The sequence below is a fragment of the Marmota monax genome, unplaced genomic scaffold (genome assembly GCF_021218885.2).
Source record: "Marmota monax isolate L192 unplaced genomic scaffold, Marmota_monax_Labrador192_F-V1.1 WCK01_AAM20220418_F8-fsc00015, whole genome shotgun sequence".
NCBI classification, from domain to species: Eukaryota; Metazoa; Chordata; class Mammalia; order Rodentia; family Sciuridae; genus Marmota; species Marmota monax.
In genome coordinates, this window is record NW_026692194.1 from 9,189 (window position 1) to 34,856 (window position 25,668).

At 39.2% G+C, this 25,668-nt stretch overlaps 1 protein-coding gene across 1 annotated transcript in view; it reads right to left on the reverse strand.

The window, feature by feature from the left end:
• Positions 1 to 2,661: 2,661 nt before the first annotated feature.
• Antxr1 (ANTXR cell adhesion molecule 1) overlaps positions 2,662 to 25,668 on the reverse strand; it is a 226,772-nt gene continuing 203,765 nt past the window's right edge. Inside the window, exon 18 of the mRNA XM_046422452.2 lies at positions 2,662 to 6,526. Coding sequence (XP_046278408.1) covers positions 6,266 to 6,526 — 261 coding nt within the window. The 3' untranslated portion in view covers positions 2,662 to 6,265. The remainder of the gene's footprint in view (positions 6,527 to 25,668) is intronic.

Here is a 25,668-nt window from a genome sequence, read left to right on the forward strand (position 1 = left end):
ACTAAAAATAAATAAATATTAGAAATGCAAGAATGTAAACTACTTAACCAAGGGGAAATGTTTTATTTAAGAGTTACATCCATTTTAATGTTTACAAGAAAATCCCAACTAACGGTGACTGTTGAAGTCCTGAATGTGCACAATTAATTGAACTTCTTTGAATAGGGCTTTGCTTGGAGCTCTAGAGTGACAGACAAAAATCTTGTTATCTGCTGATGTTACACTGTGAAATGGCTCTTAAAAGTAGTTAAAGGAGATGCTGTACAAAATTAAAATGTCTGAAGTTAAGTAGGAAGGGAAGAAGCTATATAACTTGGTGACCATTTGCAATGTTGAGGACAAAGGAGAGACATCCAAGATGACACCTGGTGGGACTTCTAATTTATTTTATTTAGCTATGATTTACTTCAGGATGGGGGTGCAGTGGTTCCGGTGAACACAACACAACTGTGGTCAGAAGGAAAATCATCTGTTCTGCACACACCAACTCTATACCCTTTTATCAAGCCTTCGGTGACTGTGAACTTGACCTTGTTTACAATGTGCACGTGGGCAAAGTGTTATTCTGATTGTTTTCTATCTAAGTGATATGCCATAAATCACAGATTTATCTGAAGACAGAAAATGGGATTTAGTGATGAACAATTGTGGGTCTCAGACTCTGGCTCACTGTGAGCAGCCAGTAAATGATCTTATTCCTTTCATTGGTGATTCATTTCTTTACTTAACTTCATACACCGGAGCACTACTCAAGGTATTTAAAGTGACTTCATAAGAAAAATGATTGGTCATGTAAGCAATATGTGGAATTTCAAAATCTGTACCATAGACAAAACAGTTTTTTCACTTCTAGTACTTACCTTCATGATTTTGTTACACTTAAATATAGCCAGGACTTATTCTGATGTAAGGAGTAAGCTAGGGGCTCCAGATTTTGTTTTTCCTTCTAAGTTGCTAGCTGATTATCTCAAAAACATATATTGAGAATGTCATTTAAATGTCCTTCAATAGATGAATGGATAAAGAGACTGTGGTACATATACACAACGGAATATTACTCAGCATTAAAAGAGAACAAAATGATGGCATTTGCAGGTAAATGGATAGAGCTGGAGAATATCAGGCCAAGTGAAGTAAGCCAGTCCCCCAAAACCAAAGGCCTAATGTTTCCTCTGATAAGTAGATGCTGATCTGTAATGGCGGGGGGGCAGGCATGGGAAGAATGGAGGAACTTTGGATTGGCAAAGGGGAGTGGGGGAAGGTAGAAGGCGGGGGGTGGGTAGGAAAGATGGTGGAATGAGATGGACATCATTACTCTAGGTACATGTATGATTGCACATATGGTACGACTCTACATCAGTGCAACCAGAGAAACAAAAAGTTGTGCTCTATTTATGTACAATGAATTGAAACGCATTCTGCTGTCATGTATAAGTAATTAGAACAAATTTTAAAAAAGGATGTCAATTAAAAATGTGCACATGCCCAAAGATATTAAAGTGAATATTAATGAAATTTTGGAAAAAAAAATATGGCATGACTTTCTGTTTACAGATGGTTTTATTCCAATTAAAATAAATTCAATGCTTAATGAGCCCTTATAATAAATAAATTCAGGAGCTAGTAAGAAATGTTCTTCTCCCTATGAAAAATTTGAATGGAGGAGCTGAAATGAAGCTGTTAAGAGGAATACAGTTAAGTTGCATCATAAATGCACAAACAATAAAAATATTTTAAGTATTTACTACAGCATTATCTATAATTCGATCTGGTTTCTTGGACAGCTGCAAATCTCTGGACTCTGTCAGTAGAATCATAGTTACCTTCCTGCTTTGGCCGCCAAACATAATCCTAACAGACAGAGTACATTGTTTTTTTTTTAATTTATTTTTTTTGTTCTAATTTGTTATACATGACAGCCCAATGCATTTCAGTTCATAGTATACAAATGGAGCACAATTTTTCATTTCTTTGGTTGTATACGAAGTTGAGTCACACCATTCGCATCTTCATACATGTACCTAGGGTAATGATGCTCATCTCATTCCACCACCTTGCCTACCCCCATCCCTACTCCATTCCCCTTCCTCCCCATAAGTTCCTCCATTCCTCCCATGCTCCCCTCTCACCCCCATTATGGATCAGCATTCACTTATCAGAGAAAACATTCAGTCTTTGTTTTTTTGGGATTGGCTTACTTAGCATCATATTCTCCAGCTCCATCTATTTACCTACAAATGCCATCATTTTGTTCTCTTTTAATGTTGAGTGATATTCCATTGAGAGAGAGTACATTTTTTTTGTCCGTGTTTCTGTTCTTTTTTATTTTTATTGTTTCATTTAGTAAGGATTACTTTTTAAATTTGAAAATCATTACCATAGATAAAGAATATTTAATTTTTTTTTAGTTTTAGATGAACATAATACCTTTATTAATTTTTATGTGGTGCTGAGGATTGAATCCCATGCCTACCTCTGAGCTACAACCCCAGCCCAAATAAAGAATATTTTAAATGTTGAAAGAAATGACAGTAATCAAAATAGTTGAGTTTCGTGAAGGGTATAAAATAATTTGAGAAATGCAATTTAATGTACCAACTGACAATTATTTTATTACAATGGGCTGCATTTTATTTTTATAACACACAACCAGCAAAAGAATTGATTTTAGGAATTTATTTTTATTTTTTTTAAAAAAGCAATTTCCAGCAGGGTTTGTCACTATACAAGTTCAGCCCAGTCTCCTACAGCATGGTACAGTGATAACTTTTTTTTTAAAATTTTTATAACAATGACACTGAATATCCATAACTGAATTATCACAGAAAAAGAAAGAGAAGAGTTTAATGTTAAGTGTATTTAAAAACTCATATTCTAATTCTTTTAAATTGGTTATCCAAGTATGATAATATAGCAGAGCTCAGATAACTAGGAAAGGCAATTGACTAGAACACTCCATTCCCACCTCATGTGCATTAACAGGCTTTTTGCTTTCTATATCTTTATATAGTTTGCAAACTAATTCAACCCATTTTACACAGCATTAATTTTTTAAATTGAATTGGCACTGGACCGAAACCGTTGCTTATTAATTCATAATTATTATTTTTTGATGGATTATCCCCCATCTGATAAACTGCTTGCAACCTAGTATATACATGACAATTCAAGATCATCTCTGCTCATTCTAATCACATTTACAATGAGGTTACCCAAGGCTAGATATCCAAGACTATTAATGAATTTATCCACCAACCCTGCTCTTGATCTTGGTAAAAGAGAGACCTTGGGTCTCACTGAAGTGTGTTACCCAGTTCCAGGCAAGAAACTGCCATCTGGATGTCAACAGGAGAAACCACACTTCTTAGCAAGCTTCTTACTAATGCTGTGCAAACAAGGGTCTCGTCGTTTCGGTAACTGTTTGTACATTTATAAAAGCAATACAGTCATGGGAAAAACCAACAAGCACAGCTTGGTAGAAAAACCTGCCATGAAATATCATTGGCTTTATAATAATTTACTACAACTGTTCTTTTTATTCACACTGGATAGGAAATGCTTCCATCTAACACATGGAATACGAATATATACAACAAAAATTTGGCTTTTATATAAAAAAGAAAACTTCGTAAGGACAATAACACGGGGCTTGAAACAATAATTTTGTGCAGTTTCCTGATCACAATCATAAGTCTCTTGTCTTTCACAGGGAATGACACAGAACTGATAGTTTTTTTTTTTTTTTTTGTAAGCCAGTTGAAGAATTTTCCTGCCTGTAACAGCCTACTACAAGAGTATTACCTTGTTCATACAGTGTATAGAAATTTCTCCTTCTTAACTGTAATTCTGAATGACTAGGGATGATTTGATGGGTCAGTTTTCAGAACAAACCCTGCTGATCCTTTTGAAAATCAGCATGTATTGGCAGTTCCCTATTTCATCAAAACAATGTCGCCACAACCTCTTGGAAACTGCACAGGGGCATCTGGCGGATGCTGTTGAGATCCTGAAAATCGCCTTCTCACCTGAGGCCCGCCATCTTGAGGCACAACAATGTCAGCTACTTGGCTTGAACTTTCTGAAGGCCGCATGAGTCATGCGGTAGTGGTGTGGGGGTGGGCTGTTTTGTACTGCCAGCAGTCAAAACAGCTGCCATGGGCTCAAAATCTTTATGCTGTGAGCCCAGGGAACCCATTCGTCTAAGGAATGGTTTTCTGGGGCCCAGTCATGTCACTGCAGGTGGCTGTGACCCCTGTTTCATGAGGGACTACACTAAAGGGGAAGCCTTGTGTTCTAAAAATAGACAATGCAGTAAGGTTGGATGAGGGGGAGAAGGTTTGCTTTCCTAAGTCTTAAAGACCACCTCTGAAGTGGCAGCCGTGGTACAGCTTGGAGGTGTCAGTTTGGTGTTGGCACTATACCGTCACTCTCCTAGGTCTACTTTTCCTGACTGTACCTTTTATGCTGATGGGCTTCCGGTTCCCCCTCACAATCCCTATGTGTTCTGGCTTTCTAGGATAGGGATGCAAATAGGGTTTATCATTCTCAGTTCTGACTAGTGAGTGGCAGGTCTTCAGAGTTGTGACTTGAGAAGGATTGTGAAGAAGTCATTACATTGAATGGGCAATAGTGCTGTGACCAGCAATGTCTTCATGGGCACAAGAACTGGTGTTGACGGAATACATTCCTGGCCCAACACCTCTGTTCTATGCTAGGTGAGGGAATGAGGCTGGCTTAATGAGCTCTCCAGGGATCTTTGGAGACCACAGCCCAATGCACTAATTGCATATTTTCTGTTTTGTTCCAGAGAAATTTTAAGAATATGAGGGAGTTGGGACAAACTTTGAGGACCTGTGGAAAGCTGGAGGGGGAGATCATTTTGAGCAGGTCTTTGACCTATTTTTACCTGTGGGTGATACAACTCAATGTTTAGCAAGTGACTACAAGGCTTACTGATTAAGCCGATTCAGAAAGACTTGGAGAGATGGGTGGGTCCCAGGCATGGTGGGTATTTCAGGCAGAGCATTTCTATGTTGCATACCTGTGTAGTTCCCTTCTCTGAACAGCGATGTTATCTGTGAGCATATTGAAAAGCCAAGGAGAAATAGATTTGCATCTACACACATCTTTTTTTGAGAACCTGGGAATAATTTCCTTATGTCAGGACTGTGGTCTCTCAGCTCTACCTTGACATATCTTTATCAAGAAAGAAAAAGTAAAAACCAAAACCAAAACCAAAACCAAAACCCAAAATCAGTGATATCATGTGGTAGGTGCTAATGATGCTGTTTTGGAAGATCCAACTCATTTGGCTCGGGAAAATAGGTTCAATCACTTCATCCTATCTCTAGTGATTTAAACCAAAGCCAAAGCTTGATTTTCAACATGAGTCATTAACAGGTTGCTCTGCCATAGTCTGTTGATTTAGGGGATCACATCTGGCCAAAGCCACCCATCTCTAGCTACTGATGGCCTGTGGGTTTTAGAAACTGTCTGATGCTCCCATTGATACTCCCCTGCCTACACGCTCGACTGATTTCACTTACTCATCAACATGGCAACATTTCTCTTTCCCATCTGTAAATACCTGCTCCCTTCCTCACCTAAAGAAACTGGGAGAACTTGAAAGGAGAACAAGGCATATGTTTTTATACATCTGTAAATCCCAGGAGAACATCCTTTTGGGTACCTGTCTGATGTTGAGTTTCTTGTCACCCCGGGGACTCCATGTGTTTCCAAAGTTGCAGGCAAAGGTTTCCACCTTCCGCAGCGGTGCACAGGGGTGAGGATTCCTTGGTTCCTAGGCCAAGGATTCGGGGTCAAGTCACTGAGGTGGAGTGGAAGAGGGAGGGTGGCATTGAGAAACCCAGCAGTGTCTTTTCTTATCTGTCTCTGCATTTTGCTCAGCATTTTCCTTCTGTTCTCCGTGAGACATAATCCTGCTGAGAGCATCTTGGCAGTTTCACTGCCTCTGGAACCTTCCAGAGGCGATGGGTGGCTGGCTATAAATGTGGCTGCAGTTGCAACATGATTGTTTTCAGGCAATTCAATGTTTCTGTTTCTTTCCGCAGATCACAATATTTCTATTTCTTTCCGGCGATCACAATTGTCAGTGTATTGGCATCACCAACCAATTTTTAAAGTGTGTGAGCATCAGTGGGCTTAATTACCACTATCTCCTTTAGCTGGAGAGACTTGTTCTAACAGCACAGAGGAGCCTCCTCCCCGAAGTTTCTGAGACAGCCCAGAGCTTGGACTTTGGGTTCTAGACCGAAGGCCTTGGAGGAGGTCGGGAGGGGGGTGGTGCCCTGTTGGGAGGAGGAGCCTGAGGAGGGGGTGGGAGGGTGGAAGGGGGGGAGGGGATAGGAGGTGTGGGGGCACTGGGGGGAGGGGGAGGGCAGTGGGGAGCAGGGGGTGGGGGCGTGTAGATGGGGGCAGGGGGTGGGGAGGTGGTGTGGTAGGCGTTGTTGAGGGGGTACTTGGCTGGCTGGTTGTTCTTGACTCTGGTGAAGTTGATACAGCGCCCCTAGAAGAGAATCAGAGACAGATGTGTGAGCTGATGGCCGTTCAACAGGGCAGGTGGGAAGGCGGCTTGAAATAAATGGGTCAGTAGAAAGGAGCCATGCTGCCAGTGAGGGCGCTCCACTGGCATATGGTGACATTATGACAAAGTAGTCCCCCCAACTCAGTTCCTTAGACTGTGTTGCAAAATTATTTGTTAAAATTCATTTTTTCCTGGAGTCTTTAATTCTCTCAAGGTAGTGATGGGGAGGAGGGGAGAAGGACTGACCTTAATGGACGCAGGGGGTCAAGCTGTGTAGAGAGGTCACTGTAGTTAATCTCAACAGCCTTGCCAGCCACATGTTATGACCAAGTGTCCCATTTCATAGATGAGGAAGCTGAGGCTCAGAAAAGTCAGACCCTTTTGCCAAGGTCACATAACCCAGAATAGACTTCAGAACCTTCAGAGTTGGCTTCTAAGGACGGGGCCCCAAATTTTATAAACCAAAAAAAAAAAAAATAAAATTCTAATCACACTCCTGGAGGCAGGAGAAGGTTACAGTGGAGTATTACTCAGCCATAAAGAAGAATGACTTTATGACACTTGCCAGTAAATGGATGGATATGGAGACTATCATGCTAAGTCAAATAAGCCAGCCCACAAAGACTAATGGTGGAATGTTCTTTCTGATATGTGGACGCTAACCCACAACAAGGGAGGGGTAGAATAGAAGTTCAGTGGATTAGACAAAGGGGAATGAGGGGAAGAGAGGGGGGATAGAAAAAGGAAAGACAATGAAATGAATCTGACATAATTTTTTTCCTATGTTCATATATGAATACGCCATAGTGAATCTCACTATCGTGTACATCCACAAGACTGGGGTCCTAATTAGAATAAGATACATTCTGTGCTTGTATAAATGTATCAAAATGGACTCTATTATCATGTATAAGTAAAAAAAAATACAATTAAAAAAACATTCAAAGTCTAAAGCCACCCCCAAGTAGCCCTGTCTTCCAGGGGTGTTACCTCTCCACCCTCCCTCACCAGGGATTCAGATTCTTCTGCCCAAGGCTGGCTCTGTAAGGGAGGAGTCTCCTGCTGACCATGCTTCCCTTTTAGGGTGTAATCCCCCTTCACTTTCCCCCTAAGACTCTTTCCTCCTTGCAGGAGCAGGTGTGGCTCCTATGAACTCCGTGCCCCACCCCCGCCCCCGGGGGCTTATGGGGAATCAAACTGTTGTTTCTACTTGTGTCCTGGATGCTGTCAGAATCCCTCCCATGGGGACCAGTTGGGTCACAGCTCTTCCCCTCTCTCCTTGTCCTGTTCATTTGAAGTTCATTACTGTGATGGACTATGTCAGAGTCCTGGGACTGTTCCTGGTCTTGTCCACTAGATGGATGCTCGTCCTGTGGTGATGGACCCTGAGTGGGCATGTCCAGAGAGCCCAGAGGTTCCCTTTTAGGCCTTTGGGGAAGGACCTGAAGGAGGGGGAGGCTGCAGAACTGAAGGAACAGTTGGCTCTAGGACTAGAGGGACATGTGGGTGTGTCATTTGACGCTTGGCTCAGGGACATGCTGCATGCTTGTGGGAAATGACAGGGCTGAGCAAACCTTCCCTCACCTGTGCCCCTCCCCACTCATCCTGTAAGTCATACCCAAAGTCCCTTGTTCTCCACACTCTCCCCCCTGATAACTTCAGCTTCCACTGACCCTTTGCTTCTCTAAGTTCTTCTCCAGTTATCATCTAGACCAACTTTGGGGGTGTGGACACTCTAGATGTTTTATCTGTAAATGCCTTGCCTCCTTAGCCAGGTGGGAAACTTCCACAAGGGAGTGGCCTCGTTTTGGACTTTGGACTTTGATGTTCCACAACCCAGAGCTTCATGGGCTGCTTGCTCTTCATAGCAGGGAGACTCGGTCAAAATGGAGTTGTTGCAAGAGACTAGGGCAAAGCAGGGGCTTGGGCAGCATTAGCATGAGCTAACATTCCTTTTCAAGACATGGCATTAGCCAGAGAATCTTGGTGAGGAAAGACCAAGCTTGACTGGGCTTGGTTTGGAAATTACAGTTGGTTTGGGAATTACAAGTCCCTGTGTAGCTGTCTGCACCCTGTTTCCTCTGAATTTGTAATTCATAAAATTAGGCCAGGGCCTCACATTTTGGGGTTCTGCTTGGGGGTCCACTGCCATCCAAGCAGCCGTCTTTTATAGCTTCATAAATCCAAGCCACGGTTACAGTCTATTTATGATGCAGGATAAGCTCTTTCCTTCAAGATGTTATAGCCTGATGGTTACCATCTGTGATAAATTCCTGTAATGACAACTCAGAGTGGGGATTTACTGTACTACCTATTCTGCCCTTCATTCCTAGACATCAAACTCCTACCAAGAGCCTCAGAGAGATTCATTTCCTTTAAGGATGAAGGGAAATTCTGAGTCTGGGGAAAGAACTGCTGGTACCTGGGCTCAGGACCCCATCTGGCTGCAGATCTCCTTTGATGCTGGTCTCTGGGCTGGGAAAGCAAGGAGATAAGAGATCTGGAAGCCCACTTACTGGTTCCATCCAATTGTGACCCTACCATTTTTACCAGAGGCTGTTCTGCCCATAGACAGATCAGGAATCTATAAGCCATATTAGGATCCCCCAAATAATTCACCAAATAAAAGATAATCTCTCCTATCTGTCATCTGAAGATGGAACAACAGAGGGTTATGGGAATTGGGTCACAGGAAAGGCAAGGAGGCGCCCTTCCTACACCCTGGAGGTACACCCACAGGTCTCCTGCACAAGAGCACGTGTATGCTGGTTATTATGGACCCGAGGACAAAAACAACTGAATATAAAAGCCCAGAACTCCCATAAACAGACAGAGGGTGGGTGGAGGCAAGCTCACAGCCTTGTCTCCCACCCTTGGTGGGACTCCCCACAGTGTGACGTGGGTGGGGATCATCACACCACCTGCCACTGGCAGACATTCTGAGAGTTCCCTTAATCACTGCTGGTGAAGGGTCTGGAACAGTGCCCTGCATCTCATGCCCTGCTCAGACACAATAATGACTTTGTCTACAGTAGGCAGCCGGTTGGAGGTCCTGTCAAGTGTTCTGATTCCTGGACTCAGCAGATGCACCCCTGGGGCAATTTAACACTTTCTGAGTGATCTGCAATCTATAATGTCTACACCCTGCACCTGGCTTCTATAATAAAATTTGTAATCGGGAAAAAAAATGTAGCATGGGATGTGACTGAAGCAGCCTTGGAACCTGATTCTGATGCTCCCCTTTTCCTCTCCCATTGTTATATAACTCCTGTAACTTATGTCCTATAGGACCTCCTATGGTGTTTTGCAAATACAGTTGGAAGGATGATATATTTACATATATTTATCTTCCTGAGAAAAGGTGCAGACTCAGCAGATGCACGGAGTGGGGGGGTAGGGTGGGGGGATGGGGGGGCAATTTACAGTAAGACACAAGGTCTCCATAAGAAGGTGTGGCTGCAAATTAAGTTCTTAAAACCTGGTGCCAGAGGCGCCAACACAAACGCTGTAACACTTAGACCATATAATTGGCCTAAAGATTAGTTTACACGACATCATTTTTTGCTTGTGAGAGGATAATAGAAAGGCCAGATGTTCTCGATGTCATATATGCCAGCAAATCTGCACCAGTGTTTGGTTAAAAGGTTGCTAGGATGATTGGAGCTCTCGCTTCACAACATTGGTCTTTGGAACCCAGTTAACAGTACTGTTTTTGGGTGGTTTGATTCAGATCCAAGATTCGGCTCTGACCTCAGTTTACCTTGCCTTCCTCACTTAAAAAGCATGAATGTTGATTATTTTCACACATTAGCAACAAAATACTCTGATAAAATTCTAAGAAGAAAATGCAGTATCTCTTAAGAGATCAGGAGGATTATTAGAAATGTCCAGATACACCATCTTCTTTATTATCAAAACCGTATGTGCTGAGTATCCTCATCTTGATTGTACAGAAGAAAACAGGTCTCATACCCATTTAAATAACTTGCCAAAGACTACATACACAGTCAGGAAGAGGATGAGTGGGATTAAAACTTAATTCTACTTGCCTTAGGAATTCATCTCCTTTTTAACTGTATTAACTTAGATATTGATGATAAGTGCAAACAATTTCTTGAAGGACTTGTAGCTATCATCCCACAATATAGCACTTCACACAATCAATCAGCTCTTGACACAGTTGTCGAGAGAAATTTCCAGAATGTAAGTCCATAAATTACTCTCTAGCTCAAAATTCTTCAATGGCTTTTCTAATGCCTTTATTTTTTTAATTTTTAATTTTTTAAATTTATTTTAATTAGTTACATATGACAGTACAATGATCTTGACATATCATACATTTGAATCAAATGGGGTATAATTTCTCATTATTCTGAGTGTACAGGTTGCAGTATGACCAATGTGATCCTAATGCCTTTAAAATAAAATGCAGACAAATGAATGTCAGTAGAGGGGGCAGAGAGAGAAGAGGGGAGGGGAGGGGAGGGGAGGGGGGATAGTAGAGGATAGGAAAGGCAGCAGAACACAACAGACAATGGCAATATGGCAATATGTAAATCAATGGATGTGTAACTGATGTGATTCTGCAATCTGTATATGGGGTAAAAATGGGAGCTTATAACCCACTTGAATCAAAGTGTGAAATATGATAAGAAAGAACTATGTAATGTTTTGAACAACCAACAATAAAAAAAAAATAAAATGCAAACACCTCCAATAGCATGTGTAACCCTTTTGTGATCTGGTCCTTGCTTACAGCTTTCAGGTAATTTCTTATTCTTTTCCGGCAGGGAGTCTAGCCAGGCCCATCCTAAACCGTCCATAAATACTTGTTCAATGAAAGAATGTTAACATGGCACTTGGTATTGTTCTCTGACTGTTTCTTACTGACTATGATTGGTGAACATCTCTGAGGCATGCTCAAGGTCTCCTCTTGAACCTAGTGCTGCAAAGTTCAAGTTGGCACTCAACAAATGATGCTCCCAGACCTGCGGGTCTCTGAGTTGGAGCAAGATTTCTTAGAAAGTTCAGATTTCCTCTGTAAATTTACGTTCTCAAAATTTCAAGGGTCCCTTAACCCGATTATGAGTTTAAGGATCCTTAAGTTCCTCCCAGTGTCCTCTTTGACCATTTCTAGGCTCTTAATGGAGGCGCCTCAAGGATCCTAGGTGCTCCCTTTGTTTTTCACATTTCAAATGTTAACATGCTACCTTTAAAAGTACTTTTTGGATTACTTTTTATTCATACTCCAAAGAAAATGGCCCTTCCATAAAACCCTGACCCCAGATCAGAGGGGACACACTCTGAAAACACTATGGCAGACTTGGGATTGTTGACCAGGTTCTGGCTCCTTCCCAGGTTTGGCTGCAGACATTGATGTTCCAGGGAGCAGAAAGGAGACTGGCAGCTTGAGACTGTGGTCTTCCTAAGGGTTGGCTAGCAAGTGATCTGCCAGCGACGTCCACTAGAACCTCAGGCAAGACACTTTCTCTCTTTGGGCCTCATCTCCTTCATCTGTAGAATAAAGTTGTTGCACTAGCTAGATGGTGTCCAAGACCTTTCAGCCCTAATATTTTATGATTCCATCAACATTAAAGTGGCTTTGGAACTCTTCACTTGGATATATTAATTTGAATTCTTCTCGGGCAGCCAGTTTGCACATCTTTTTGTATTTCTTAGTTTGGCTAACTCTTTGTATTGCATATTTCCCAGTTGTTCATTTGATTTGGGAAATATTGAAAAATTGGACATTCAAAATTGGAAGCTTCACCTTCTGCTCTTATGTTACAGTGGTGAGGATTCAGGTCCGATCCGGTCTCTGAATTTGGGTTTGTGGGAGAAGAGCTCTGGGCTGATTGTGTGCAAAGGACTAGCCAGGGGTGAGCTCATGTGTGCTGAGTGTTATGAAACATCTGTTTGGGTATCAGGCACGCTCAGTGGAGAGGGAGCTGGCCTTCGGAGACGGTTAAAAATATGCCATGGCTCCCACAGATTAAACCAAATAGTTTCCTATGAACAGAGGTCATTTAAGGAAATTGGATTGCACAGGGAGAATACTAAAATAATTAGATGGAAAAAGCATAATATATATGCCAAGTTTCCTCTGACAAATACCTTTTTTCTCCATGGCCTAGTTCTCCCATTGATTGTCTTCTTTGGAGGGCTATAGGTCTTTCTCAAGTTACAAATGGATGGGGTTTCCAAAGTTTGTTCACAAGCCAGTTGTTTGGAATTAGGAGCATAGTTCCTAATTTAAGTCACTCTTGTAGGTGGGGGCAGTTCTCAGGCTAGACCACAAAAGATCACTGGCTTATTGAAGGCAACTGACGTAATCTGCTGAAGTTGGTGCTCTAGTGATGAGAGGATGGAGGCCTGGATTGGGCGACTTAATAGTGCCTTCTCACCTGCATATAATTCTTTTCATTTGTTAATGCAGAGTGCATGCGTCCTTTTGATCAGTGGCTTCCAAGTGTCAATTATGTCCTAGATATCTCATAAGTTACTGTAGACAGTGATAAGAAAGTGTTAATGTGCCTGCCCCCATGAAGAATATAGTCTAGAGATAGAAACAGACAATAGTCAAATGACCTCAAACAGATTGACCCCAGCAACCATATTTGTGATCTATGACCCTGACCTTGGCCATCATTGACTGGACCAGAGGTGGACACTTAACCTGAGCTAGGCCAATAAGAGGATTTAGAATGACCACAACTGATAGGCAGGCAGGCAGGCAGTTAGAACTGATTTTTTGAGAGGGAATGTAAGTGGGGACTTGATTCATTCTTCTGTCAGTCAGAGAGAAGCAGAGAAAGTTCTGATTCTACTTCTGAAAGATCCTTCATTTCCACGAGCTCCTCCAACTTTCACTGTTGCTCATCTTCTAAAACTGAAGCCACCAAGAAAACTAGTCTTCTGCCCTCAGCCTTTTCCCTTCTACATTGATATACTGGTTTCCATATAAAACACACATACATACACACTCACACACCCTCTCACACTCAAAGCTATCTGCCTCTTTAAACCCTGCAACACTTCCCCATCTTCTATGGGATAATATCCAACGTCCTCAGCATGAACTGGCCCCTGAACTACATTTCTCTCAGCTATCCCATGTCCTTTTCTTTCTTTGAACCCTACACCTTAGCCTCAGTCAATCATTTGAAATAAAACCTGACCACACTCTGGCTTTTCTAGCAACAGCATTCATGTCAGAGGCCTAATTCTATAACAGAGACAAAAATGGCACAGCCACCTGCCTTGGCTCCTCCCCAACACTGAAGCCGGAGCCAAGGCAAAGAGATGGTGTGTTGTGAATTGTGATTCCGGAACCTTCTCTCAACTCTCTTTTCTCCACCTCAAACTTGGCCTCTCTCTAAGCCTCCTATCTAGCTCGCCTTTTATGTTCTGTCCATGGAAAAAGATCCAAGGGCAGAGCTTGGTTATTTGATTCATTCTGCTGACACACATGTTGGCATGCTCTCCATAATAATGTCTTTGGATGCCAAAACTAAGGGTAAGATGAAAGCGCAAAGGAAATATTTGGTAACATGAGGAAACTAGAAAGATGAAGGAATGGGTAGAAATAAAAATGGCATGTCTTTAGTGGGACACGTATAAACATAAGGTTTGTCAAGAATTACTCCTGAGATATAACTTAACAATAAAATCCCCCTTTTTCATCTGATTAAAAGCTTCATATTTGTTGAAAATTTGGAAAAATGCAAAAACGAAAAGAGGAAGGGAAAAGAATTTTAAGTAATAGCAGTAAGAATTAACATTTTGTGCTTAGTTTTTCAGAACACACACACGTATTTACAAAATTGGGATCATCCTGTACAAAATTGGATCATCCTGTACAAAAATAAAAAAAATAAAAAAATAAATGCTCGGACCATGTCTCCCCTGCTGTTTTCAATGGCTGCATAATCTTCTATCACATGGAAGCACCAAATGCAGTTATTAAATTTTAATTGTTAGACATTAAAATTCTAATTTGTCTTCATTATAAACAATGCTGTGATAAAAATCACCTATGAATGAGTATTTTCATACATCCATCAACAGTTTTAGGATGCATGTTTAAGGTAGAATTGCTGGGTCAAAATCTATGCACATTTTAATAGTTTTGGATTATACCATCAAATTTTCTTCTAAAAGAAAGAAATATTCATTTTTAGCCCCAATGCTATTTATTTATGGTAGCTTCTGTTTCCCTGATAATTTTCTAATCAGAAGTTCTTCCAACTGAACCCTCAGAAGGGATGTATCATTATGTCCAACTTTGTTTTTTCATTACTGGTGAGATGAAATGCTGTTTAGATATCTGCTCGTTAATCCTTTGTTCTTCACCCTTAATGACTTGCTTGCTCATACACTTTGCCCACTTTCTATTGAGATTTTGATCTTGCTTTTCTTGTTAATTTTAAGAGCTCTTTGTGTGTGTGGGTGGGTGTGTGGGGGGGCGTTGTTGGGGATTAAGCCCAGGGCAAACACTCTACCAACTGAGCTACATCCCCAGCCTGATTTTAAGAGCTCTTTATAGTGTAATAGGAGTAATGATGAAATCTTGCTATGTAAGCTACTTTTTTTTTGGCTTGTGAGTTGCCTTTTGATTTTGTTCATGGTATAGACACATATCTTTATTTATTTTTATGTGGTGCTGAGGATCAAACTCAGTGCCTCACAAGAGCAAGGCAGGTGCTCTACCACTGAGCTACAGCCCCAGCCCCCTCAGGGTATTTTTTTGATATTTAGAATATAAACATTTTTGTAGGGATGGTCATTTATATCAATCCACAGAGTCTATTTTGCATATGCTTTAGAAAGTCTTTCTGAGGCCAGGGAAGTAGCTATCAGTGATAGAGCACTTGTCCAGCATATGCAAGGTCCTGGGTTCAATTCCTAATATTGGGGGAGGGGGAGGCCTTCATTATTCTTCTTTTCCTAGTTATTTTATAGTTTCATTTTTCTATGTTTGTAGAATATAGTCTCTAAAGCCAAACTACTAGGATCCAAAACTTGTGATATATTGGAAAATTAACCTTATTCTTTTTTTTTTTTTGGTAAATTTTCTTTTCTTTCTTTCTTTTTAAAATTGATTTTATTTTTTAAATACATGACAGCAGAATGCATCACAATTCTTATTACACATATAGAACACAATTTTTCATATCTCTGTATATAAAGTTATAAAGTATGTTCACACCAATTCATGTCTTCTTACATGTACTTTGGATAAGGATGTCCATCACATTCCACCATCATTGCTAACCCCCTGCCCCCTCCCTTCCCCTCTCACCCCTTTGCCCTATCTAGAGATCATCTATTCCTCCCATGCTCCCCCTCCCTATACCACTATGAGTCAGTCACCTTACATCAGAGAAAATATTTGCAATTTGTTTTTTTTGTGGGGGGGATTGGCTAACTTCATTTTTAAAATTTTCTATAAAATGGGGTTAAATAACTGGTTCTGTCTCATAAGATTATCATGAGGATTAATTGAAACTATGAATAACTTTGAACAGTGTCTGACACATAAAAGTACTCAGTAAATGTTAATTATCATCATCTAGAATATATTTTGGTAAAAGGTAAGAGATATGAAGTCAGTTATAATTCATCTTGTTCTAAATGGTTAACCAATTGTGCCAATCCCATCTACCATCTTCCAACCAATTTAATGTTATCCTAATCACATGGTAAGTTCTCATTAGTTCTTATATTAGTTTCTGGCATCTCTGTTCCATATTTCCAATGTATCTGTCCATATCTATAGCAGCAGAGTTCCAAGTATTATAATTTTATAATATATTTTAATATTTATATCATAAGAATAAATTTATTTTTCCTTTTCAAGATTATCTTCATTATTCTCAGTGTTTATTCTACCACTTTAGCTATTCATAATAATTTAATTCATGGATCAAATTAGGGAAAGTGGACTTTTATATTATTATAGTTTCTTATCTATAAATAGCACATTCAAGGAAAGATGTGTGGTTTCTTTCTTTCTCTTCTTTTCTTTTCTTTTTTCTTTCTTTCTTTTGGGGATGGAATCCAGAGTCTTTTGTATGTTCTACCACTAAACTATACCTCCAGATTCTCTCTCTCTCTCTCTTTTTTTTTTTTTTTTTTTACTACCAGGGATTAAACCCATGGGCACTCTACCTCTAAGCTACATCCCAAGTCCTTTTATTTTGAGACAGTCTACATTGCCCAGGCTTACTTTGAACTCAAGATCCTCCTGCCTCAGCCTCTTGAGTTTCTGGCATTACCGTTGTGTGTCACTGAACCCAGCTTCTGTGGTTTTAAAAAATAAAGTCCAGACTGTTTTTTTAAATAATTTGTTCCAATGTCTAAAAATCTAAGTGCATAGCTTACTGCGCAGGGATATCTACAGCTCTTCAGTCTATTGCTATCTTGGCAAGAAAAAAAAATTAAAATGCTGCACCATAAACATCATTGGAGAAAAGCCTCTTCAACAAATGGGAAAACTGGAAATCCATATATAGCAGAATGAAACTGAATCCTGCACAAAACTCAACTAAAAGTGGATTAAGGACTTAGGCATTAGACCAGAGACCCTGTGCCTAAAGAGAAAATGTAGGCCCACTTCTCCATCATGTGGCTTAGGAACCAACTTCCTCAACATGACTCTTAAAGTGCAAGAAGTAAAATCAAGAGTCAGTAAATGGGATGGTATCAAACTCAAAGGCTTCTCACAACAAAGGAAACAGTCAAGAACATGAAGAGAGAGCTTACAGAATGGGAGGAAATCTTTGCCACCTGCACCTTAGGTACAACATTAATCTCCAGGATATTCAAAGAACTCAAAAAACTTAACACCAAAACCCACCAAATAACCCAACCAACAAATGGGCAAAGGAACTGAACAGATACTTCACAGAAGAATGAATAGGAATGGCCAACAAACATATGAAAAAATGTTCAACATCTCTAGCAATTAGAGAAATGTAAATTAAAACTACACTGAGATTTCATCCATCTCCAGTCAGAATGGCAATTATCAAGAATACAAGTACCAATAAATGTTGGTGAGGATATCAGGGAAAAGATTCACTCATATATTCCTGGTGGGACTGCAAATTGGTGTAACCACTCTGGAAAGCAGTATGGAGATTCCTCAGAAAAATTGGAATGGAACAACAATTTGACTCAGTAATCTCATTCCTTGATATATACCCAAAGGTCTTAAACATACTACAATGATGCAGCCACATCAATGTTTATAGCAGCTCCATTCACAATAGCTAGCCTATGGAACCAACTTAGGTGCCCTTCAACAGATGAAGGGATAGAGAAAATGTGGTACATATACACAATGGAGTATTGCTTAGCCATAAAGAATGAAATTATGGCATTTGCTAGTAAATGGATGGAACTGAAGACTATCATGCTAAGTGAAATAAGCTAACACTATAAAACCAAAGGTTGAATGTTTTCTCTAATATGTGAATTCTAACACACAATAAGGGGTGGGGAGGAAAGAATAGAAGTTCATTGGATTAGACAATGAAGGGAAGGGAGGGGGGATGAGAATAGGAAAGACAATAGAATGAATTGGACATAACCTTCCTATGTTCATATATGAATTCATGACCAGTGAAACTCCAATCATGTACAACCACAAGAATGGGATCCTAAGTTATACTCCATGTATGTATAATATGTCAAAATACACTCTACTGTCATGCATATGTAAACAGAACAAATAAGAAATGCTCCAGATTCTTTTTCTTGAGACTCTGCTAGTTCTAGATCTTAACATATTTAAAAGCAAAAGTTTTGATGTTCTTCCTACCCAGTTCCCACCTTACAAATCACTATCCCTCCCGTCTTAGCAAATCGTAATCCCATTCTTCATGTTGTTCAGACAAAGACCTTGGTGCTATTCTTGTTTCCTTTCTTTCTTTCCACTCAACGTTGAATCCATCAGCAAATCCTGCAGGCTTATCTTAAAAATATGTTCACAATCCAACCTCCTTCTCACCATTTCTTCTGCTATCACACTGGTCAAAACTGCTGTTATTTCCCCCTCTGGATTAGTGCAATAACCTCGTAACTATTCCCCGCTGCTTATGTCTTTGTGCCTGTGAAGTCTATTTTTCACATCACAACCTGAATGATTTTTCTAGAAATGTAAATGATTATGCCTCTCATCTGCTCCAAATTCTCAGGTGGTCTCATTTTATACAAAGTAAAAGTCAGATGCTTGACAGTGATCTGCACCCACCTCCATCAACTTCTTCACCCACTGTTGCCTACTTCAGAAGTTCTAATACATCAAGCATCCTTCCCCCAACTACTTGCCCAACGTCTCACCTGGTTCCAGTTCTGTAGTGCTTGGCCTCAGACTGGGAGTTATGCTATTGGCTCCCTGGTTGTCAGACTGGGATTACATCACCAGCTTTCCAGATTTTCTAGCATACAGGTGGCAGATCGTGGGACTTCTTAGCCTCCATAATCACTTGAGCCAATTCCTATAATAAACCTCTCAGTTGTACCTCTATGCTATTTTGACTGTTTCTCCAGAGACTCTGGAGTAGTAATTTAGATATACATATTCTTACATTCAATATAAAACCAGTCCCTCATGTGTTTATGTGTGGATAAAAATGCATTGAGATATTAAAAATGTTGTTTATTATCCTGATATAGACAGTTAAATTTTGACATAGGAGTAAGTTACCAAGAACAAACTAACCAGTTACTCATATGGGTTGTAAATAACATATTTCATTAATTTCAGATATGTAGACTGGAAAAATAGTCTAGAAGCATTATCCCACCTCTCAAAGACCTTCACTTATGCAGAAAGGAACATCCTTATAATGAATAATGTGGTATATGTTAAAGAAAAGTATTATCCTGACACTTGTTAAAATTATAAGGAAGATTTTTTTCAGGACCATTGCCATAGGTGTTGGAACTATTGTGACAGGGAGAGACATAACCTACAATACCAAGGATGAATAGCCAAGGACCAATGACCAGTCTTGTCTAGAAGAAGGCTCAGAGAAGTCCAACTAAAGTGTGTCAAAGGAGAGAAGCTTTGTAACATAAAAGGTCATCTTGAGATTCCATATAGAGTTGATCTGTCTCCAAATATCAGTGAAAAATCAGCCATCATCTAATTTAACAATAGGCATCAATGGACCTTGCTCTAGGAATTGTGCTAAATATGGAGGAAATCAAAGGTGATGAATCCTGACTTGGAGAACTTCCACTCTCATAGGGAGGTCAAGGTGTAAATTAATAATTACAATGTGATACAGCACAGGCTTTAGTATAGAGGTGAAGAACATGTTATGAAATATAGGGTGTAGAGGGAATGAATGCTGAGAAGGGAAAAGAATAGATGTCAAGGAAGTCTTCAAAGAGGTCAAGAAAGTCTTCAGAGATTCTTTGGTTTGGGTTTTGATGGAAAGAGGAACGGTTTTCCAATTAGAAAAAAAGGATTGGAAAAAGGTCTTTCAAGGCAAAAGTGACAACCTTACATAGATTCAGAAATATAAAACAGCAAATGTGATAGCTTAATGAGAAATGTGGAGGAGTGTCTGGAGGGACATGGAAATGGGTAAGGCTGGTCATCACCTTGAGTCAGACGTGAAGGACATTGTACTTGGGCTTAACCCTATAGAAGAAAAAGAGGAAGGGAAGTAAGAAATAGGGTTTATAAAGATTTCTCTGGCACAAGTGGAAGAGGATGAACTGGAGAAGGAACAGATCAAAGGCAAAAAAGTCTAATTGGGCAGTTTCTGAAGAGAAAAACAAAAGAGGGTTCCAAGGAAAGCTAATGGTGTTGGAAAGGAACTATAGATTTAGAAGGTACAGATTTCCATTAGCAATTCCATATTATTTATAAGGAAATAGTGGGATTTAATAATGGCTTCCGGCTAGCCAGGTATTTGTGAAGACAGAGGTGGTATTAACAAAGAAGAGTATGGAGAAAACAAAAATAGATTGTGAGAGATAATGTGGTATATGTTCAATGTTGTGATTTAAGTGATTTGTTTTGTGTATGTTAAATACAACATGCTTGAGAGACTTTCAAGTCTAGATGTTCACTATACAGATCTGTGTGTGGGTTTGTGGCATAATGATGGGTAGAAATTGAGACAGGAATTTGAAATCACTTCAATAGAAATAGGAGTCTGAAGCAGTAGAGAATGAAAGCATACACAGGAAGACTATGTGAGAAGACAATCAAAAATAGCTTGCTGGGTGCACTCATACTTAACAAAAAGCATTGTGTTCAATAAAATAACTCATGTTTTATGTTATACAACTTCAACTGTTTCTAAGGAGGGTATATTAAGTTAACGAGAATAGCCTTGTTTAGTGAATATATTAGTAGGTTTGGATTAGCAAATTTAGGATATTCAAATTTACAGAATCACTCTGCAAATTAGAAAGAGTTAATTTTTTTTTTGGTTAAAAAAGTAGAAAAAAAGAGCAAAAAAAAAAAAAAAAAGGAAGGTTAGCATGCTTAGGAACATCATAGAAACTTTGGTGGGAGCTTTAGGAAAAAATGCCAAAAAAAAAAAAAAAAAGATATGAAGTTCAATGTTGTGATGTAAGTTCTCCCCAGATGGATGAAAACTTCAGAAAGTCTATAATTCATTGATGTTTTGTTTGTAGAGACATTGGCCTAGTCAGCCTACTTTTAAAATTCTATTTCTAGACTTCTTTTATTTTTGTTGTTATTAAATTTAATTTTTATCTATGTTGATATCCTAGTATTAGTATATATATTTTTGTATTGAATATTTTTTTCTTTGATATAATCTTTTAATTTCTAACACTCATCTCTTATTTTTCTTGTCTTATTGCATAGGTTAGAATGGCTAACTTTTTAATAACAGAAGTGATGTCAGCTATCCTTACCTTATTCTAGTCTTTAGTTATTTCATAAATAAAGTAGTTAGATATGCATACTTGTGTTAAGAATATCTTTCAATTCCTAGCTTAAGAGTTTAAATAATGAAAAACTCAAAAAACTTTTAATATAAACAAGATAAACTTTAATTTTTAAAATTCATATTAATAAAATAATTTTCTGTTCACAGTTGAAAGTTTTGAAAAGTACCATTTTAAAATTCATCAGATGCTGGGCATTGAGGAGCACACTTGTAATCCCAGCGGCTCGGGAGGCTGAGGCAAGAGGATCGCGAATTCAAAGACAGCCTCAGCAAAAGCGAGGTGCTAAGTAACTCAATGAGACCCTATCTTTTAATTAAATACAAAATAGGGCTAGGGATGTGGCTCAGTGGTGGAGTGCCTCTGGGTTTAATCTCCAGTAACCCCCCCAAAAAAAAATTTTAAAAATTCATCAGGTATCTTTCTTATATCAATCAAGATCATCCTATTTTTCTCTATTTTGACCTACTATTATGAAGAATTTTATAAATTTTTGTAATAAAAATTATCTGCACATTTCTGAAATAAGCAGAAAAGTTCTGGAATCAATTGCTAATCTTCAATGTAGGATTTTTGTGGCCAGTTTCATAGGTGAGATTGGCCATTTTCCTTTTGTGGTGTACTATTTGTCAACAGGGTTACGTCAACTTTATAAAACAAATGGGAAGGTTTCTATCTTTTAATATGTTGTATATTTTTGAAATAGCACAAGAATTACCGGTACATTATAAGCATAAATTTCAAAAAATTTCTAAACAGGCAGTTTTTCTAGATTGCAGTCCTTTGAAGTCTTTAAATATTTTTGTCAAAGGTATTGCCCTATTTAGGTTTTATATTTTTTCTTGAGTCTTCCCATAATATATTGTCTCTTATAAAATAATAGATTTGTATTTTGTACACAGGAAATTCTTACAGGTAAACAAATCTTTTTATTTGTGGTAATACCCCTTTTGACACTCTTTATGTGTTTTAGTTTTTTGATCTGTTTTTCAAATATCTATGAATGATATTGGTATTTCCAAAGAAGTTTTAAAAGACTAATTTTTCTTTGGGAAATGTGCCAAATTTCTCTTTGTTTTCATTAATTTGTTCTTATATTTATAGATTCTTTGCTTCTGCTTTCTATATATTTGTTTCATATTATTTTTCTAAATTATAATTGATGCTTACTTCATTTGTTTTCATTTTTTCTTGTTTAATAATGAAAGAATTTTAAAATATGATTCCTTTACAAATCCCACAAGTTTTTTTTATGATGTTCCAATTGTGAATATTTTCTAGAATCCCAGTGAATTGCAGTTTTGATTTCTCCTTAGACCTGACAGCAATTTATGAAAATGTTTTAAGACTTCTAAGTCATTTTTTTAAAAAGACAAATTTAAATCTCTTATTGCTAACTTGCAGCCTTTTTTGGGGGGGAGAGGGGTATGATGGGAAAATGTGGCCTGTAAAAATTACACTTTATTCTTTTTTTCAGTTTTTTTTTTTGTGGCCTCAGTTATAGTCAGTTTTTACAAATTAAAAAAAAATAATGTGAATCCTCTATTTGAAGACTGCTTTTAACAAATTCTCCATTAATCACCATTGGATTAGATGAAAGCCTCTGTATCTTTATTTTTTTCATCGGCTTGATTGAAGTCCGAGGGTGAGATGAGTTTATTAAGTTTTTCCCCCAATATTTTACACAATCATATTTGCTCAAATTTTACTTTGCTGTTTCAATTGCTGGGCCACCCAAGAGCAGCGGGGAGGCACCTCTCTCAGAGCCAACTGGGCAGAGAGAATTCCTTCTGTTCCAAAGAATTCTTGCTTCCTGTGGTGGTAGCTTGCCCACAAAGATGGCCACCTTTAATTCCTTCCCTTTTGTATGCCCTGCCACTCCCCCAGTGGTGAGGAGGAATCTAGGTCTCTACTCCCTTAAATTGTGTTGGCATGAGATAGCTTTGAATAATGGAATATGATGGAAGTGATATGCGAGCTTTGAGCCTGACTCTGAGAAGTCTGGCATTTCCTGCTTCCTGGTTTTGGTGCCCTGAGCCTCCATGGAAGAAGTCCAGGCTATGGTAGAGAGAGGTCCTATGGAGGATCAGTGAAGGACAGATGAGTGAGTGAAGAAGTTCTCCTGAATGTCTAGCCCAGTCAACCTTCCGATGATTTCAACTCCACCCACCATCTGCTGGCAACTCTATGAGAGACCTCAAAGGAGAACTCTCCAATGGAACCTGGTCAATCCACAGAACTGGGAGAAAAAACAACTTGTGGTTTAAGTCACATGTTGGAGTGGTTCATTATAAAACAAAACTGAAATAAGTAACAACTCATCTCTTTGCCTAGTAGGCTCTCTCATGGTTTGTGGAAGCTGGAGTTGTTGTAAGTTCCCCCCTACCCGCCACTCTGCTCCTTTTTTAAGAGTCTGAATTTGGCACCTTTCCCAAAGGTGCTGCTAAGGATTCAGATCTGTGCTCTACTCACTGCCTGAGTGGCTAGGACTTTGCACCACTAGATCCAAGGGCCCCCAGGAGAAAGGTGAGGTCCCTGGAATGACAGAATGCTACAACCTCAAAGGTAACCATCACAAATTGCCCTTTCTGTTTTCTTGATATTTTCCTGCACTTCCTGCACTTCATTTTGAAATGAAGGCTGTTACGGTGATGAGAAGCCTGAACTGAAGAAAGACAAGGAAATGTGTTGCAAATATTGAAAGGCTTTTGCCTTTTTACAGTTGTGTATGCTCACTCTTGTAAGCTGGGTCTGTGGCATTCTGCCACCTGCTTTCTTGCTGCCAGTGGGTGGCTCGAGGTTGAAAAGTCTCCCTTTATGCTCAAACTGCCAATTTGACCTGAAAGTCTTTAAAAATATTTTAATAAATAGTTTGACAGAGAGGAAACCCAAATGGGGATGAATGAACTCTGTCCTAAAGTCATAGGAAAGACTGTTAAGTGCTGTGTGTAACCTCTGCCTAAACTTACAATTAATTACTTCTCATATTAACAAATATATTCATAAGTTGAGAAGGAAGATCAATAAGCCACACTCTAGCCAACAGAATAAAAACATACTGGGTGATATCAGAAATTATTTTACAAACAAAACCGCCCTGTCTGATGCCTAAATCTCCCCTCTAATTAATTCTCATGATTATTCAAAACCATGGCACATTATTTTATATTTGTTTCGTTCTGACAATTTTTTTTTAAAGAAACAAAGTAGATTTAGAGAGAAGAGGTCCAGAAAAGGGATCAGGTGAGCAATGTGCCATCACTAAACAGGAACTAGATTTAAAAATTCAGACCTTTCAGGGTGGCAAGACAAAGACTTATGTAGAGATAACCTGGGTAGTGCATTTTATTTATTTATTTTTTTTGGGGGGGGCGGGTAGTGCATTTTAGAAAATAGAAGAGGTTGATAACATTTGTTGGTTCAAGAGAAAGAAAGTCATGCTGAATGGTGACCTGGTGTGGCAGACCCTGAATACTGTTGCATAATCTGACTCTCCTAAAACCCAGCCACTGGCACCGATCATCTTCTCTTCATTGGTGACCTGAAATCCAACGTACACTCTGTGGGTCCTGCCAAGCAGCATAGCAATTACTCCTCCAACGAGCCTGGTTTTAATCGACATTTTGGATGGGTCTCAGCGAAAATACTACTTTAATGCACTTTTCTAAGATTTAGAAGAAAACACTGTGGCATGGTCGTGCTGAGTGGGAGAAAGTCTGACCCAGGACAAACTAATTTTATGCAGTCTTCCCTTTCTCCCTGTCTCTCCCATTAATAATCTGGAGGGTATTTTTCCTGCCCTCATCCATGACTCCAGTTAAATGACTCTAACTACTTAGAACCATCATTAGTGTCGTCTTTCTATTTATTATTTTATTTATGTTGAGGTTATTTGCCTTAAAAAATTGGTGCCAGAAGATAGACTGACTAAGATCACTTGGCCAAGAGTATTATTTAGCTTGGATGTGAAAAGGTAAAATTATGAAATTACTTATGCATCTGGTGCATGGCTCAAACCTCATCCTCCTTTGTATATTCAAGCTCATGGAGGAAGGTTCATTTCCTTTGTTTGCACAATGTGAGGAAAGCCAGATGAGTTCTTTTCCTATGCCTGTAGCTGTCAAAGTGCTTTTTCCCGATGGAGATAATACTAATGAAAAAAATTAATAATTTTGCTTTTG